General features: G+C 40.6%; 1 protein-coding gene across 1 annotated transcript; it reads right to left on the reverse strand.

Annotated features, from left to right (window-relative positions):
* Window positions 1-6,372: 6,372 nt before the first annotated feature.
* On the reverse strand, window positions 6,373-8,013 carry LOC147421367 (uncharacterized). The gene is made up of 2 exons (XM_086504888.1): window positions 7,395-8,013; window positions 6,373-6,947 (listed from the first exon to the last, which is right to left on the reverse strand). The coding sequence occupies exons 1-2, from the start codon at window positions 7,712-7,714 to the stop codon at window positions 6,416-6,418; spliced, it is 852 nt and encodes a 283-aa protein (XP_086361014.1). The 5' UTR covers window positions 7,715-8,013; the 3' UTR covers window positions 6,373-6,415.
* Window positions 8,014-20,106: the final 12,093 nt, after the last annotated feature.

Raw genomic sequence — 20,106 nt, forward strand, 5'->3', positions numbered from 1 at the left:
TATAGTGACGTCTATAGCGACGCTCTCGTAGCGACGCTCGTAGCGACGGTTTTAGCGACGCCGGGGGTTATAAAAACCCAGTGTATTTCCGTCGCTAACAGCGTCACAAGAGCACACAACCTCTTGTAGTGTAAATGAAATTCTTAAACTTGCTAAGGATAACATTAAAAGGGTGCCAGATAGAGAAAATATGTATACTAATTTGCAAAGAAGACTCTTATTTTTTAGGAAGGGGAGAAAGTTTATTTGAAAATGTCTAAAAAGCTTGAAACTATGAAGACATGACCATGTCCAAAATTATCAAGAAGGTACCTTACACAGTACTAATGAAAGTTGGAGGATATGGCTTACAAACTCCAATTGCCAGAGACAAGTGGCACGCATCCAATAAACCATGTTAGCAGACTCAAAATGAAGTTGGGCCAATCTGATGATCTTATTCAAGATGATTAGATAGTGAAACTCATAAATTTTTAATCTCTTCCACATGATCCAGAGATAATACTACACTAGAGAAAAAAGAACTAGAAATACAATTTATAAAGAGTGTCCAACTAAGTGGAAAGATTGTGCACAAGAGAGTTCAACATGGGAGCGAGTACACATTATCCAAAAAAGGTTCCCTAAGGTCAGCATTATTCTTTCCAATGATTATTTTTAGAACAAAAATTCTTCTTAAGGGGGAAGGAATGTGATGTACCCTATAGTTGGACATATGCACAATACTAGAGTAGGCATCATGGATATGGAAACCACCTCAAAGCACTATTAAGTGCCAAGTGTCAATATGTAAAAGGTTTTCTCCATGGGGTCTCCATGCAGGGAGGCGGCACGCCGAGGCCACAAGAGGGGAGTGGAGGTTGCTTTGGTGTGTGTGTTGTGTTGTGTGTGTGTGTGTGTGTGTGTGTGTGTGTGTGTGTGTGTGTGCGTGCTCGGACTCAAGGTATGTATCTCACAATACTGCCATAGCCGCTAGACAATTTATCATACAACTCGCATAAATACTGCAGGTAGTTACAACAACCAAGCTTATCTCTTGTGGAGAGGGGCTACTAATCATTTATAATGGCAAGAATACATTTATTATGGAGGGAGGCTATTCAATATTTATAATGGCAAGAGATACACTATGAAACTTTGAAAACATTTATAACCAAAGTCTTTTACCACATTTTGCTATGTGTGTGTGTGTGTGTGTGTGTGTGTGTGTGTGTGTGTGTGAGAGAGAGAGAGAGAGAGAGAGAGAGAGAGAGAGAGAGTCCAAAATGGTTGGCCAAAGAAGAGAGGGGGGGACAAGAGGACATTTTTTTCACTTTAATTATTACCACAATTATTATCGCATCACATATATTATCGAGATCCACTTGGCACTAAAATATTCAAGTTTGGGTACTTACTTCTATTCTATATGTGAATTTGTTTTAAAAACATGATTTTTATTTTGAGAAAAATGAAAAAATTAAATATTGGGACATGAAACAAAGGCTATTTTGATAAATTATGTTGTGCAAGGCATGTGACCACTTTGCTACTAATGTTGATCTGTAAGTAAGACATGTATCGTGCACAAAATAGAAGAGGCTCGCAGTCTTTCCCCAAACAGGGCACACATTTCACTCGAGAAACTGCATCCATATATTCGCCGCATATTCTGAACGGGTTTACATAGTGGCGTCGACAAGCTCTCGTGTCATGAAGAGATATTGAGCAAGGATAAGCACAATAAAGGAGTGCTTCTTGCAAAAGGCAGCCTTAAGTAGCGGAAGTACTCTTACACTATCCACAACACAAAACGCTAGATCCACTTGAGCCCATAACTTTTTAGAACAACAACATAAGAAAATATGTGAAGGTGGATGTGAAAAAGGAAGAGAGATTATAATCATTGTTATTGCCTCTAGCATTCTTGCGTAATAATTTGGAGCCCAAATATACAGATTTGAGTACTCCTTCCTATTTTCTTAGAAAAAACAAAGCATTTGTTATTTTGTATGAATAATTGTATTAAAAAATGATAGATATTTTATTATTTAATCAATCATTCACACTTGATTAACATAAATTATCATGCTTGATAAAATTAGAGAGAGAGAGAGAGAGAGAGAGAGAGAGAGAGAGAGAGAGAGAGAGAGAGAGAAATTTGCATTGTCATTTGTAGATGAGTTGGCTTCATCATTTTCGAGCTTGTCATATTCCATCTCATCATTGTCATCATGGCAATCATCTTCACTAAGAATGACAGTGCTGGGACTTGAATCATTGATCTCTTTCTCCTTTGTCTCTCTGTCATTCAAAGTAGTAGGTGGGAGAGGGTTGAAGATGGTCTCCTTTTTATTACTAGAAAAAATGATTCTCCCCCGAGGTGTTATGGAAACTGCGAACCAAAGTTTTAATTGATGGATTGATGGAATATAGATGACCTATAGAAGAGAATTTCAAAGTGAGGTATTATGTTACAAAAAAAAAAGGATAAAGAAGGTAATGACTCACATACTCATAATTGCATGGAAAAACTAAATTGTCATACCTCCCTGTATGATGCACACTAGAGTCCACCATGTAAAACCCATTCTCATGCTGTCTAGAAATATTTGGAAACCACTTACACTCAAAGATGAAGTTATGAAAGGTTCTAAAATCAACTTGAGTATCCTTTCCATAGTTCCACAGTACCTAGATTCATCATCATTTATGTCAAACTTGCCCATGATGCCATAATCCATAGTGGTTCGACACTCGTTAATGTGGCGTATAAGAAAGGGTCAATGCTTTGACTACATAGAGTTTAAAGAAAGGCACTAAAAAATTTAAAATATATATACAATGAATTACAAAGATAAAATTTTAAAACTATACAACATGGTTTAAGCGTATGAGTACTCTACCTTTGGCATGCAACCTCATGCATACTCCCATCTGTGATGTCCTCTCTACTTACCTTTTCTTCGGTCGTTCTCTCATGGATCCACTTGGCACCCATGAGATCTCGGCTCCCAGTGACCTCATGTATCCCGTTGGTGTGCAAATAAATGCAATGGAACACTTCACTCAATTTAGCTCATCTCTGGTTAAAATTCATGGGGTGTAAGAAAGCACAATCTTCTCATTGGGGGCTTCATGTGGAGTGGCAGAAGTGGGAAGATGTTTCAAGATAGATCAAAAGTAAAAATGAGTAGTGTGCTCTATTTATAGACCTCAAAGTGAAACTCTGACAAACTTCACATTGTACCATTTATCGTAATAACTGGCCCTGGTAGATACCAATCCAATTGAATCAACCGCCCATTTAAATCTAAGTTTGAATATTGTTCTCACCATTCACATTTCCTTTCCCCCTTTCTTTGGATTTTGGAGTATTTTCAAAATTTCCGTAGAGTTTATGATCGTTAAGGGGTATCAGTTCACCTGACTTTCTTCTTAGGAGGCATGTAAACTACTCTTGTTGGTACACTCGGTCTGCTTGACTTTATTTCTGGATCAAACGATAAAGGGCCTCCTATTCAAGTTGGTCTTTACACACCAGTTTCATTTCCAACTCATAAGCTGTAAGGACGTTCCATTTTTTTGTATCAGGGTCATACATGGTTCTTTTCCCTCTTGTGAGTCTAGTTATGATCAGCTTGTGACAATATGAGGCTGTATGGATACAACTTTCGGGGAATAGATGATTGCATTTGACTCTGGCTTCAAAGAGGATCTCTCCATTTCCCTGAACTGAGGTTCTGAGGTTTCTTGATTGTACAACTCCTTGTCTGGGATTTAGAGGCTTCAATATTGAGTTTTAGAAGCTAATTAGTGATCTTTATGAGCTCCTGAGTCTCAATATGACACTGCTCCATTCTAGCTTGAAGTTCTGCGTGCAATAGATCACCTATCTAGTTATGCTTTAGAGCTTCATCCAACACCTAATTCCACGTTGTCCATTTGATGAGCTCACCCACTATCTTGATGCATGTCGGCCGGTTCAGTGTATGTGGGATATAGGGTTGGAAATAATCTTGGGAGTGCAGCTTCATTGATAGGCAAAGCATACATAAGCACTGGAGAATGTGAGACAAATTCAACGAAGTTCATGACAATATGATTACCCTATTGCATCATCTTTTTGGAGATCTGGATTAGATGATAGAGGCCTTTTAGTTCCTTCGAGTTTGTGGCCCTCTCCTACCAATGGCATTGTATTCCATGAGAAACTTGACTTTGTTATCGAGGATGCCCTCGTAATAGCATTTCGAATTATAGTTTAAGGATCTTCAAATTTGTTGTCAATGTCTTGATGTGGGGATTGATCATGAAATCGTGAGTCGCGTTAATATCAATTCCGGCACCATGTCAAAAAGCTAAACACAACTCGATGAGGTGATAGCTGGTAGAATTGTTGATCATGATATTTGATGAATTTCTCTTCCTAAAACCAAGTCTGCATGATCCATGTTTGTAATTTAGAAGTCAAGTATATCTTTATAGCCTTTTGTCTCAAGTTCCAAATTAGATACTAGAGTATCCCATATCTTCTTGTCTTCACCATGCATCATGGACAGAGCATGGAGACGACATATTGGTGAATATTTGGTTCTATAGAAAGATTTAGTTTCTTGACAAGAGCATAGTTCACAAAGTTGTGCGTGGCAGAGTCATCTATCATGACCGTGATCACTTTTCCATTTACAAACCCATGTATTTTTACTAGCTCATATGGACGAAAACTTGATTTCCACGTGCTAGTTAACAAATAACAATGATGCTCTTTGTCCTCATGCAACACTTCTAGGAATTTATACTTTTCATTAGCATTTATTAGAAGTGTTTGGACCACATGGATTTTCCTATTTTATTGACTTGTGAGTACCTTTATCCTTTCCATCATCTTTTCTTCTTTTGTTCTTTTTGGACAATTCCTTTTGAAATGGTCTGGTGACAAACAAATCAAGCATAAGTTTTCTTTTTTGGCCTTTGCAAAGTCGTCTTGGTTCAACCTAGAGCCTGGTGTAACCTTTTTTTTAAATAGACATGGTTTAACCTCCTTATTAAATGGGAATCTTATTTTTCCTGTTACAAAAGGTCGTGATACCCCTTTTTATATGTGGTTTTGGGCTCCATCTTAATGGGATTAAAAGTTGTCAAATGAGTATTATCTTCATAGATTTGTGCAAATTTAATTGCTTCCTCCAAGATTTTTGGTGCAGTTCGTTTGACCTTTAGCTTGAAATGCCTAACTAATCCCCGTATAAACTCTGTTGTTTTGTAAAATTCATCCATCTCTTGAACTATGAAAAATCATTGCTTTGTACTCTACTTATAAGATCTACAGAGATTATACCCTTGATACCGGAGTGTTACCGATCTCGTCGAGTAACCTTGATACCCGAGTGTCACCGAGCTCGTCCAGTGTATGTAAGGTCTGTAATAAATTTGTTGTGGTTCGATTATTGTAAAACGTCAAACCTCGATCTCGACTAGTTTCCTTCGACCATGGAGTGTTTCTTGGCCAGCTGCTCTCGAGACAAAAGCGGAAGCAGCCCGATTCTAATTATTCGGGTAACTACTGCTACAGGCTGCGACCAGAGACAAGGAGGTGAAGCCGACTATAGACCTCGCGGCACCAGTGAGAAGATGGGGAGGGTGGCTAGCTGCACAAGGGCTATCGACTCATGACAAGAAGCTGGTGACGAGGCGATCTAGCACAATAAAAATTAGACGAGCCGGTGTAGCTTAGCAATACTGGCAAGCTGCTGCCTGTGTAGCATAGGCCCAACATAAAGCTAGCAAGGTGGTGCTCTAGCAAGAAAGAGAAAGAGAAAGGCAGTGGATCTGGAACCACTCAGTATCGCCCGCTAAGGCTATGGCTATGGCGGTATTGAGAGATGCAGAGCTTGAGGCTCAACACACACACACACCAGAGCAACCGCCACTCCCCTCTCATCGCCTTCAGCGCACCGCCTCCCTGCTCCTTATAACATAGACACCTGGCACTTGATGGTTCTTAGAGGTAGTTCCCGCGGCCACGACCCCTACTCTAGTGTTGTGCATACGCCCAACTATAGGATACATTACAGTTGCATCCTAATTCGTTGGGAGATCGTCAAATCAGTGATCAGCACCAAAAGAAGCTATAATTAGCATTGCTATGGTGATCATCAAAGACAGAACTACGTTAAGTACTTATAATGCAGAGAATATAAGGCAGCATGCATCATAATGCAAAGATGTAAGTCTAAAGACCATTGAAAGTTATTTGCTTCAGCAATTAGACTGTGTGTATGCCAAATACTACCAAGTTGAGTCATATTGGAACTCAATTGATTGATTCAAGATTTTGATGGTGCGTAGATTGACTAGAAAGGTAAGACAGAGAGCCATAGATTCGACTAGTTCTTAATTTCAACTATCTACTCAATTATTGATAAGAATTGGGTCATGTTATACATTTTGGGTGGGTGCCACGATATGTGCCGCCAAGGCGATCACACCAGGTGAAGTAGAGGGAGCGGTTGAATCGAGGATCAAGGTGATGAATGTAGTGATGTATAGGCCTTTGGGAAAGGGGGGTGAGCAAGACTCCGAGAGATGCTGGCACGTACACCCATATTGGTAGCTTGTATCCGCAGTGCCCCATCATGTCGACATTATTGACAGCCCAAGTAGCTAGCACAATGTAAAATGGATTCCATTCGGACTTGCAATACAACCATAACATTACCATAGAGTAGAACGGCGTAAATGAGACTGCAATGTCAAGTATTTCCCCATAAGCTGTGCTAAACACAGTAATATCTCCACTCGTTGTGTGATGTAGCTGGTGTACTGCTCGATACACCCTTTTGAAATGGTGAAGATTTGAATGTATAAACCAAAAGTATGCATCGTGCAGCACCATTAGCAGCCAAGTGAATAGTAGACCTCCTGTTATGTTGAGTGACACATGGCAATTCTTCCAATAAGTTTGCCTGCCATGCCATATATAGAAAGCAAATCAGAATTTTCAAAGGACGACCTAGAAAATTTTGCCAACGTACATGAGAAACAAATGCAGAGCTAGCATGTATTATGATAAGTATGATGATAAATAATTATATGGTTTGTGAGCATGGAGAGGGAGCAAGAAGCAAAACCATGTGGAAGAGCAATCCTCGATCAGCTTATGATCGGTGCAATCCCTACTCGCATCTCAAGTTACTTTCAAGGGAGGAAAATCGCTTCAAGAATACATCCACTGATGAATGCACTATCAAACATAGCCCCTATGTTTCTTGAGAGGAATTTGTGAAATGCGCTTGTAATTGTGCACTTGTGCATATGTGGATGTGACACACAGGTGACTGTCAAAATTACCTTGCGAAGAACAAACAAGCACAATAAAATTAGAAGTGAGGGATGGCATAGCTTAAGCAAACCTGCCAGAAAACATGAAAGCTGCAAGCGGCATTGGAGGAATTGACACAGACAAGAAGTCTTGCATGGTGGCTTTAACTCTAGTGACGGGGATGGAGGGGGCAAGACGTGTGATGAGGCCGCGGGCCTCCAAACCTTTAAGCAAGAAGAACCAGGCGCATTCCATACTCACATGCATCACCCCGAACATGAAGCCGCCCATAATGCCAGCACAGCAGCAGAGAAGCAGCTCTGGCAATGGCGCAGGCTTAAACTCCATCAACACACGCAGATTGTTGGAGCTGCTGTGGATAATGGAGGCTCCATTGATTGAGGCCTCCATTGATGGGCGCACAAATCACAAGAACCCCGGCCCCCTGGAAGCTCAATATACATATGCTTGTTTCTAGCCTCTGATCAGTAGGCTAATTGTCGCGGGTGCATGAGCCTACAGCATGCCCGCCACCTGGTCCTTGTGCTAAGTTCATTTCTATTTTTCTTAATGAGTGACTGTGAGTAGAATCTTATACTCTCCACTCGCCAATCTCCTAATTCAAAAGCCCACTTATTAGTATGGGGTACCAGCTGGAGAAAATTGATAAAATGATGGTATTAGTTTGGGAAAGAGGAAAGAGGAAAGATCATGGTATTAGTTTCGGAAGGAAAGAGGAAGGGTTTATAAACCAAAGGGAAAAAGGGGGGGGGGGGGGACCTTGAGGCCATGTGCTTACTTTCCCTTTTCATCTCTCTCTCTCTCTCTCTCTCTCTCTCTTTCTTTGTATGCAGCCTATGCACGCGTCTCTCTCTCTCCACACACACACACACACACACACACACACAATGTTTGCAGAGTCTCGATGCAGAGGTTGCTCCGCTCTCTCTCTCTCTCTCTCTCTCTCTCTCTCTCTCTCTTCTGTCAACGCAACGAAAAAACCGCACCTCCACCGCCTTCTAAAACTGCCCTCTGACCCTTGCCCCATGCACACAGACCGACTGGCAATCTCCATCCCTCCCTCTCAGCGCTCTTGCGCGGGCCTCACCTGCATCAGAGGTCGTCAATCTCATGGTTGTGATACACAGAGAGAAAGGGAGATAGCCTTGGCTAGCCCAGACGCACACAGCTCTCGCGCATAGAGAGAGAGAGAGAGAGAGAGAGAGAGAGAGAGAGAGAGAGAGAGAGAGAGAGAGAGAGAGAGAGAGAGAGAGTCTCGCCCTCTCCTCCCAGGTCCACTACACTAGTGTGAGAGACATCACCGTAGTAGAGAGGAGGAGGAGTCGGCTCGTGGAAGTCGATCGAGAGAGAGACAAGGAGAAGTCGCCTAGTGGAAGTCGAGAGAGAGAACGTATATGGAAGAGAGAGTAGGCGACTGTACTTACTTTTCAAAATTACCACAGAAGACAAAATAATAATAACATTGCCACTCAAGATGCCTGTGTATCAGTAGGTGACAGTACTTACTTATCAAAATTACCACAGAAGACAAAATAATAATAACATTGCCACTCAAGATGCCTATGTATCAGAGCAATGTCAAAAAAATTACAACATGGATATTTTTTACCGAGTGAAAGTGTAGGTGAGGTCCTTGTGGTTGAGAGCATTAGAAAAGGTATTCTTCTATACCTCTCACCATCACTATGACAAAAACATGAAAATGTTAGTATTCTTGGTGGAAGATAGGTATCAACAAAAAAGACCACTTGTTATTGATGTCATTTTAATGAAAACAGCCAAAAAAGGGGGGGACCTAGATCACCTGAGTAGAAGGATTCATTTTTGGGATGTGGATAGGTGTGGTGACAACGCTTCTGTGTATAGTCCCTCTCTTTTCTTGATGTACTCTTTCTCTCAATACAAGTCCCTTTTATAGGCCTATGCTTTCCCAAGCCTCTAAGAATTTTGAACGGCTTGAGCGAGGGGGGGGGGGGGGGGGGGGGGGGGCAAGTAAGGCCTAGTTGGAGGCAGTTGTAGTAACCACTTGTTCCTCATATATAATAATTTTTTAAGGGAGGAGTGGTGTCTTGATTTTTGCACGTGCCTTTGGAAATATGAGGGGAGTTCTATGCTATCCTAAAAAAGGGGGGGGGGGGGGGGGGGGGGGGGGGGGTTTATTTGGTGTTCTCGCGTTGTCGAGAAATTTGCGGTCTTGCCAGGAAAGCACCGGGCTTATGGCTGTGAGAGTTTGTGAGAGAACTCAACAAAAACTATATGAAGGAGTTAAACCATAGATGCCATGAAGACTAGGGTTTGGAAAGAAGTGCAATCAGAGAAGACTCACTCTTTCTCTCTTGCACTCACACACACAAAGAAAGAACACAAAAGAGAATGTCAAAACAATACGAAGATGAAAACATCAAGGCTATGGTCATATCGTATCATGGGTAATATGAAAGGGTTAATGGATGAGTTAATGGCATTCAATCTTGGCTGACCAAATAGGCTACGAATTGTTCCTTGGAATTGTAGTTTTGTGCTTACCATAATATATATATTTTGTCTAGTGATTGGGATTAATTGTGTATACAAATCCTCTTGGTTCATAGTAAGATAACTACGCTTACATCAAAAGAAGAATTATAGTCTATGAGAGGTGGTATGATGGGATCTGGTGATAGAAGTATTTCATTGAGTCTTTCAGGGACGAAGAGAAACACTATACGTTGTTGAAAGTGTATTTTACGGCTAATCCGTATGTTAATTCTAATAGATCGTACAGAGTGAAAGTGATAGAAATGATCATCATGTGGGTTATTCATCTAGGATAGTATGTGAGAAATGTAGATATGAGAGAAGTGAAGAGATGAGAAGTTTCCCTCCCAAACCCTATTCTTGCCCGTAGGCAATAAGGATACTGCGGGGAGAGATGTACCTGTAGCAAGAGAACCTAGAGAGGATGAATTACTAAGAATGAGAGAGATAGGTTTGGTTAAGGAGATGAGATTAGATACACACACACACACACACACACACACATATATATATATATATACATATGTTGGATTAGAGATGAAAATGAAAACAACAAGAAATCAAGAAAACATCAATGTAGAACACATCTTACTTGAAACCCTTCGGCACCATTATTGATGGGAGAGAGAAGAAGAGTGGATAATTCCACTTTGATTGATACACTAAGTGCAAGACCTTCTTTGATTAGAGATGATCTTCCAAGGTTAGCTTGTTGCAAGAATGGCTAGTCTCCCTCCAGGAGAAAGTGTAGGCTTGGGCTTATGTTAATGGCTAAGTACAATTAGGCATTACTACTCACTCCCTCGAGAATTCCTCTCATCAATGGCTTGAATGCTTGAGTTTCTTCCAAGGAAGAAGAGGTCCCCTTTTATAGGTGAAGGGAACCCCCAAGGGTTTACACAAGAAGAGAGGATCCAGTGTGAACAGGAATTGGAAAAGTTGGAAATGAGCTGTCCCTGCATGATGTGGGCAGACTGGGGTCCAGTATTTTGATCATATCTCCTCAACCGTGGTTCCAAATAAAAAAGTAAAAATATGGGCAGAAACTTCATCTCATTAGCTACGATTTTTATTTTAAAATCGTTTTCCAATTCGGATTGGAACCTTGTGTAAAAAATTCATCAAAATAGGGTCCATTTATGGCAGCAAAAGTCTTCCTGTGGTCTCCTTAGCCTAGACTTTCATTTAATTCCAAAGGACACCTCATGCCATATGAAAGCATGACATTGCTCCTTGACAAAGTTTTGTAATCATGCTTGCAATAATGCATTAAAATAAGTGTATCTTTGAACTAAGGCCACCTAGTGTCCCACTAGGATTTGATTCTCTCCTAGTAGCTATTTAAAAAGAAATACAAGAAAAGTATAAAAAATACATAGAATATATATATATTGGAGTTTACCCTAGATATAGGATCTATCTAGGGTGTGAGATGATAATGAAATAGTAGAAATAAAGAATCAATGCTTTTTGTCCCAAGTTAAAGAGGCGGAGCTATTGATGCTTTTCCCATAGTATTTTCTGATGGTAAAGTAAGGATATGTTACCCTTGAGAAAAAATAATAGGATGAGATAGAAGGTTTATTATTATATTTAAATATGCATATGTCCACTATAGGAAATATAATTAGGTATCTAAAAAAATACAAGATAGATCTTGTAGCATGCGTTCCCACTATGTACGTGTCACAACACGACATCCACCCCCTCTAAACCTGCACATCCTCCGGTATGTGACACATTGTCTCTTTGTAAGATTAGACCTCTTGTACATCTTCCTTGTCTTCTTCTTCATTGGATGATTCCAGAGCTTCATGTTCACTTTGATCTTCACTTGTGTTTTTCTCTTCTTCCTCATCAATATCTTCTAGATCATTGTCTCCTCTTCTCTTAAACATTTTAATCCTTTTTCCTGCAATGGGAATCTTTACTTCTGTACCATCTAGTTCAGACAAGCTGTAAGTAGCATTTTCATGCACATGCTTTATAACATACGGTCCAAACCATGTTTTTGAGAACTTACGCATGACTGTGTGCTGGTTATCAAGGCTACTATCATACACTAAAACCCAATCACCTTTGTCAATTGCTTTGCTCCTGAGTCGACGTCGCTTATCAAAATAGTCCTTGTTTTTCAACCTTGCATTTTTGAGTCGTTCTTTTGCAGCTTCAATGTCTCCAGGTCTTCTCTCTAGCTGCCTTATACGCAGTGCAAGGAGATCTTCCCTACTAAGCCCCTCTTGCCAAGGTAGTACATTCCATGTGGGAATTGTATCCTCAATCGGCATCACTGGCTTTTGACCATGCATTAGCTCCGCAGGCATGTAGCCAGTTACTGAGCTATGTGTTGTACGATCAGCCCATAAAGCATATGGTAACAATTTTGGCCACTCACCAACTCTTCCTTCGCAAGCCTTGGCCAAAGCTTTGATGATAGGAGGATGCCCTCTTTCACTCTTTCCATTGCCTTCAGGGTTGTAAGCTGTAGTAAGAGAAAGCTTGATCCCTAATCTAGAAAAGAACTCACTTGCTTCTTCGGAATCCAATTCACCTCGATCTGTAGTGATTTTTCCCACACAACCATAACGGCAAATCACCTCATCAAGAAGGAATTTGCACACAGCTTCCGTGGTCTTAGCTCCTAATGCTCTTCCTTCAACCTGGTTAGTTAGGTCCTCTCGTGCAAGAACCAAGTATCTCATCTGCCAGAGTCCTAAAGGCATCGTGACTAGATCCACAACCCATTTATAATGCATGGCTAGTGGATATGTAGGGTGCAATCCATCACGATGTCGAACATTTGAATACATTTGACAAGTTACACATGACTCTACAAACTGAGATACATCTTTATACATACCCTTCCACCAGTAATTTTCTTTCAACTTGGAGAAGGTTGCCCACACACCCCTGTGTCCAGCCCATAGACTCTCATGAAACTCTTGCATGAGCTTTACTTGAGTCTCTTTTTTACATATAACCCGTTGTGGTGTAGCACCCTTTTGTTTAGGATGCTTCCACAAGTAACCATCCCTTAAAAAGTACCCATATGCTTTCCTGTGTATCCTCTTGAATTCTTGTTCAGACCAATCATCCTGTTTTGTTAGAGTACTCAAGTACCTTCCAATAGAAAGCCAATCACCTTCATAAAGATCTTTCAAGAACAATTCAAGTGAATTAGTCATGCAGACATTGTTACCTTTGACATGAGAGATAGAATAGAATTTTGTGCCTACATCATCTCCCTCATCAATCATTTGCGACTCATCTTCATACCTTGCCCTTGATAGCATATCTGCCACTGTATTGTCTTTACCTGCAATGTGCTTAAACTCGGGATTTAAGGACTTAATGTAGGCAATCCACCGAAACATAGCAATGTCTGGTGTTGAGCAGCTTGTAATCATCCCAAGAAGTGGTAGACAATCTGTTTCTACAACCATAGTACATGCACCAATTAGGTATTCTTTCCCACTTTTCAAGGCTGTAACCATACCCCATAACTCTCTCTTTAACTGTGGATAGTTTCTTTGGCGAGCACTTAGTACCTTTGCTCCAAATCTTACCACATACCTGTGTCCTTCTTTGTCATCTTGCCCTATTGCCCATCCAATCCCTGTAGGACTGGTAACTACTGTCACAATCACTGGCCTTTGACACTCATAGTCTACCTTTCTCAAAGTCGTTGATGAATGGAGTAACTCCTTTAGCTTTTTCATGGATTTTACATGTGCTTCTGTCCATTTAAACTTTTGATTCTTTCTAAGCAGCTGATAAAGAGGATCAGCTACATGTGCATAATGTGGAATCCAAATAACATAGAAGACACATGCTCCTAGAAACCTTCTAACCTCAGTGATGCTAGTGCATGTTTCTTTCATTCTTTGGATGGCATCTACCTTTGATGGACAAGGTTTCCTACCATATGGCCCGCACATGTGCCCCACAATGAGCACTTCTTTGACACCAAACATAGACTTTTTCCCTGACAATGTAAGATTCACTTCTTCCAACCTAGACAAAATTTTATCACAATCATTTATGTGATTTACCACAAACCTGCGACATCCCTTGGGATCCAAAGCTTCATCTTTGTCACTTTCTTCACATCCTTTGATAGGCAAATCATCAATGAAAGGCATTGTGATTTGAGGAATAAAGTCACGTAAGACCTTATTCATCCCATTCATCATATGTGCAACCGAGTTGGTTGCTCCTTGTGGCAAGGTACACATCCTTACCAAACCCAAAGGTTTCCTCATGGTTGTCAAGTCTCTGCTTTCGATTGCAAGCTGAAATTGATCATACCCTGAGTAGAGATCCCCCATTGAGTAGATTGCCCTCCCTGCAAACGCCTCTGCAAATTCATCCACAATTGGACCTGTTCCTACATTTCTAATTGTCACCTTGTTCACTGGTTGCATATCTTGGATGAAGCATAGAGAACCATTCTTCTTTGGAACTGTGAACCACCTGTTTGAGTATGGAGCACAAGAAGGCTCCAAGATTCCCATTTTGATTTTCTCATTCAGTAGCTCTACTAACTTTGGCAAATGAGCCTTTGGAAAAGAAATAGGCCGCAGATTCCAAGGCACATGAGGTATTGTGAAAATTACCATAGGAGCTACAATATAAGGATCAACACATCCTATCTCATGTGGCTCAAATGCAAAATCCTTACCATGCTTTGAAAGCATTTCTTTGAAGCACTTTGTCTCCTCCTGTGTTAGAAACTCCTCGCATACAATTTGCAACTCTTGAAAGGACTCCTTTGTGAAGGTATGCCCGATCTTTTTAGGATTCCGCAAACTTGGTTGTAAAGAAGCCTGTTCAATCTTTTCCTTGTTGTTGGGTGGTAAGGGTGAAGCTACTGGTTTCACCTTCTTTGCTACACTCTTGTACTTAGTTTCAACATGGACTTTTGGGCCAACTGTTTGGATTTCTTTAAAGGATTCTATTACTTGATAGATTTCCATAGAGCAAACTTCCACAACTTCATTTTCAAGATGAAAACTAGACCTCATTGTAGCATCAAGCTCACCCATAGTATCTACAAAAGAAACTTGTTCACACAAACCCAAAACATTTTCAGTAGGCTTAAGCAACCCACTCTTTTTCATGCCTATTTGTACATTATGCACATATTGCCTCTCATATCTCTTCAAATCTTCAAGTTTTGTAAAACATACTGATCCATTCCTTGTTACCAAGGAGCTCATCGAGAAAGTTTCACCTATTTTTGGATCAAGCGAGACCCTTTTTCTTTCTGTACCACTGCAATCCCGCTTTACAATGGTACTTGGCCAAAACCCATCATTTCTCTATGATCATGAAACTCTTTGCTTACCTTTGGTAGAGGATGTTCTCTGAGGTTGTCACGATTTCTTTCATGGTTTACACAAACTGTGAGAAATTGGACAGCTCGTTTACCATCTTTGCTACGTATTCTAGCATATGCTGAACCATCGTCCATAACCTTTGTTTCCATTCGAACTCCCACAATGTAGGGTTGTCCAAAGATGAGATGATATGAAGATGTATCCTGTACAAAGAAGTTTTGGTCAATCTTTACATCACCTATTGTCACCTTCACACCTGGACATGCTGCATACAATTCACCGGATGAATTGTTTGCCACTTTTACCATCCAACCATGATCCGTGTCCATCGGCCATTTGCACTTGTTGTAGAGACTCTTTGACATTATGTTTATTTCTGAACCATGGTCAATCAAGGCAACAAATGGCTCTTCAAGATCACCTACCTTGACCAAAGTTTCTGTAGTAGCCCTTGCCCAATGACTTCGTGAATAGTAACTCCTAGGAATATCTTCAACTTCTTCATCATCATTTGAGAAATACACTTGCTTCACTCTCCCAGTAGATTGGTAGCATCCTACCACATCTCCATCATTCTCCTTATTTTGCAGTTGCATCCCTTGTGTCTTTGAGGTTTCCACTTCAACCTGTGGACGAGAAACTTCAGCAAGGGTTTGCCTCTTCCTCTTGATGATGTCAATGATCTCCTCATGGAATTCACGCTTTGCAATGCCAAGAACTTCTCCCAGAGTAAACTCAATCTTGCTATTCAAGATCCTTTCCTCCAAGACTTTCTTTAAATTTGTAGCCACCTCAATATCAGATTGTAGTTTATAAGTTGGGCCTTTTGTCTTACCTTTCGTTGGCTCTTTCTTCTTTCCTGTTGTAGACTCCTCCATGAGTACTTCAAGTGGAGATGCTCCTTTTGTTGAGGGTGTTTGAGAAGGAATTGAGTCACTTCTTCCCCCAGTTCTAGAAGCTCTTTTTGATGGTCCTTGATCAGCATTCTCACGTCTGCGCTTCTCTTCTACAATTGCCTCATTTTGTTGGCATTTTGTAATATAGGCATGCACTGATAATGAGTCCACTGGATCATTCCATCCTGTTTCTAGACGTATGCAATCACCTGCTTCATGTAGAATCTCTTTTGCAAGCTTTCCCTTTTTAGCTAATTGCATGACATTTGGCCAAATTTGACCATGATGGTCACTCACCTCTTCATCACAAAAATGTTCAATTTTTACTCCATAAGTAGCTGCCTCAACTGAAGAGGTGGCATGCTTGGTTGCCATATCTTCAACTAAGGTTTGCATTCCCCCCTTCCCAAAGTTAGTTCTCAAGGGTAGACCTGTCTCTCTTAAGTGGATTTTACCATCCTTAAAAAAGACAACATCTTTTGACAAAGCATCACTAAAATCATCACAATCCCTTCTTACATGGTCTGTACTATCACACCAAATACATCTATTAACAAACCCTTCTTTGGGCTGTTGTCTTTGCCTAGGAAGTGGCCTTGATGGTTGGCCTTTTTCTTCAAGCTTTGCAAACTTCACCTTCAAGTCACGCATTCCCTTCACAAGCTCATCTAGCATGGACTCATCAAACTTAGGAGCGATAAAAGTAGGCTTTACCATTTTGTCAGAAGTTGAGGTGGAAGGACTTGTAGTGTTTACTACCATCTTGTCCCTTCTTCTTTGTCGTTTGGCAAGCAGTGAGACAGCACCTTCAACTTCATTCCAGTTGGTCTTTAGTCCTTGCTCAGCATCTTTATCTTCAAGAAGAAGCTCCAAATTTTCTTGAAACTCTTTACCTGCAGCTTGTAAGAAAAGATCTGTCTTCTCTGCATCTAGTGTGGCCCTTTCTGTCCCAGTGAGTTGTGCATAGCGCCGCTCAAATTCCCTAAGTAGTTCTATTATTGATTGTCCTTGCTTTGGCTTGACTACCCATTCTAAGAATGTCCTTTTGGTCACTCTCTCAGAGTCCTCCATGAAATATTCCTCCTTTAAAGCTACTTTGAGTTCTTCCCAATTTCTCCCATGCCCATCTTTAATTGCCCTAACATGCTCCCTAATTTCTGGAGCAACAACTAGCTCAAAACTTTGAATCATCTCACCTTCTGACACGCGATGCAGCTCCATCTCCTTCACATACTCGCGTAAGTACTTGGTTACATCTTTGCCATTGAACTGATCCATTCTGTTGACGACCGCTTGTATGGCCTTCGTTGCTGAAATCTCCCTTCTTTCAGTAGCATGTTGTTGCTGCATGAACATTGCAAATGCTTGAAACATTTGCATTGTTGTTGGGTCAAAATGCATACCCTGTTGCTCAACATGATCACCCATGGTTACCCACAAACTCTCACCCTAGCAGATTCGCGTCAGGTTCACCAAAAATATGTCGAGAAATTTGCGGTCTTGCCAGGAAAGCACCGGCTTATGGCTGTGAGAGTTTGTGAGAGAACTCAACAAAAACTATATGAAGGAGTTAAACCATAGATGCCATGAAGACTAGGGTTTGGAAAGAAGTGCAATCAAAGAAGACTCACTCTTTCTCTCTTGCACTCACACACACAAAGAAAGAACGCAAAAGACAATGTCAAAACAATACGAAGATGAAAACATCAAGGCTATGGTCATATCGTATCATGGGTAATATGAAAGGGTTAATGGATGAGCATTAATGGCATTCAATCTTGGCTGACCAAATAGGCTACGAATTGTTCTTGGAATTGTAGTTTTGTGCTTACCATAATATATATATTTTGTCTAGTGATTGGGATTAATTGTGTTACAAATCCTCTTGGATCATAGCAAGATAACTACGCTTACATCAAAAGAAAAATTATAGTATATGAGAGTGAAAGCGATAGAAATGATCATCATGTGGGTTATTCATCTAGGATAGTATGTGAGAAATGTAGATTATGAGAGAAGTGAAGAGATGAGAAGTTTCCCTCCCAAGCCCTATCTTGCCCGTAGGCAATAAGGATACTGCGGGGAGAGATGAACATGTACCTGTAGCAGAGAACCTAGAGAGGATGAATTACTAAGAATGAGAGAAATAGGTTTGGTTAAGGAGATGGAGAGAGATTAGATACATCCATACATATATATATATATATATATATATATATATCTATGTTGGATTAGAGATGAAAATGAAAACAACAAGAAATCAAGAAAACATCAATGTAGAACACATCTTACTTGAAACCCTTCGGCACCATTATTGATGGGAGAGAGAAGAAGAGTGGATAGTTCCACTTTGATTGATACACCAAGTGCAAGTCCATTGTTGCAAAATGCATTGATCAAGTTTTTGAGGTCATCGGTGGCTCTGGATGGATGAGTGTTTCATAATAGAATTGGCTTTAGTTGGTATACTATCACTTTGTGTGCCCAGTCAGATGGCCGATTACTAGCTCTCTTTAAGAATTTTATAGGAGTGAAAGGTAAGCTAGCTTCCTTTTGGGCTAAAGATTTGTGTAACTGCAGCCCATTTTTAGTTGTGAGGTTAATGTTGAGGAATTTAGTGGATTGTCGGTGGCTATTATGGCATAGGAGAGCCTTTTGGTATAGTTTTCTGGCCCTTCTCTTGAGAATTGGTATGCAAGTTTTAAGTATGCAAGACATACCCTCCTTCTCTCCCGTACATCCCAGCTATCTATAAGATCCAAAGTCCAAAGTGAGAGTTAGAGGGAGAATTATACATTCCTTCTCAAGTAAGATATAAAGGCATAGGAGAGCCTTTTGGTATAGTTTTCTGGCCCTTCTCTTGAGAATTGGTATGCAAGTTTTAAGTATGCAAGACATACCCTCCTTCTCTCCCGTACATCCCAGCTATCTATAAGATCCAAAGTCCAAAGTGAGAGTTAGAGGGAGAATTATACATTCCTTCTCAAGTAAGATATAAAGTAAGTTTTTGAGCTCTTTGTATGTAAGATTAATGTCCGGTGTAGTTGTGGGAATGTGTCCAAGCCCTTGATTACATAAGTGAGTGAGCATGGTGCTCATATATTTGTGAGTGTGAGTAGTCACAATATGTTGAAAAGGGGAGGTAGATGAATCACAAAAAAAGTCTTTCTCATTGCATGAAGTAAAAACTTCCTTGGCATTACATAAAGTGAGCTTTAAAGGTGGGTCAAATGACCAACTGAAAGTACATTCATTCAATAAAGGGTGGTGATAATTTCAAGTCCAAAAAAGAACAAACTGAAAAAAGAAGGAAGCACCTAATGTCCATAAAGGGGTTAACAAAATGGATGGGGATGAACATGCGTTTGCTACTTTCTTTGGTGATTAAGTGAAGCCGTCCGTGGTGATCCTTCTTTACCTCTTTAGTCATACAAGAGTGACTTAGCACTAGCTAGACAATTAGAGTTGAACATGGGCCTAGATTTTGGTGTTGGTGCGGGTTGAGATGTAGGAGGAGGTGTACGGCTACTTCCAGAAGAGTCGTACGATGAAGACGATTTCCATCTTGGAAGATGAGTGGATGAGGTTGTTCATTGTGGAGTATTGATGCGTCCACTTCCTCGAGGAGTGCGACCGCTATCACCTCTTGCTCTCTTCTGTGATCGTGCATCATGTGATTCTCGTGCTGGTAAAATAGCTTGAGCAATGAAGGTATCCACTTCTATGTTAGAGGTAAAGGATGGGGGGAGTTGACTGAAAAGTATAGAGTGCTTGATGTCTTCCTTTAGCTTTTCTCGATAGTAGAAGTGCACAAGCATAGCCTTGACGGGTTCTTGAGCTTCCTTTGCTATCCAACTAAGGAAAGAAATGGTTGATTTTTTGAGGGATGTGCTAGGGAAGAAGGTTGGGAGTTGGTGGAGGATGACTCAAAGAGCATGGTCGAACCAAAGCACATTATTATCCCTACAATGATCCCCCTGCCCCACATGTTCACAACCACATTTTATGAAAGGACGGTGTACATTCCAAA

Source organism: Adiantum capillus-veneris, chromosome 28 (assembly GCF_014529385.1).
Source record: "Adiantum capillus-veneris isolate H3 chromosome 28, ASM1452938v2, whole genome shotgun sequence".
Taxonomy (NCBI): domain Eukaryota; kingdom Viridiplantae; phylum Streptophyta; class Polypodiopsida; order Polypodiales; family Pteridaceae; genus Adiantum; species Adiantum capillus-veneris.

Coding starts and splice junctions, on each gene's coding strand:
- LOC147421367 (XM_086504888.1), bottom strand. CDS start 7,714: ATGGAGGCCTCAATCAATGGAGCCTCCATTATCCACAGCAGCTCCAAC. Junction 6,948..7,394: donor GCTTTCATGTTTTCTGGCAG/GTTTGCTTAAGC, acceptor ATGGCATGGCAG/GCAAACTTATTGGAAGAATT.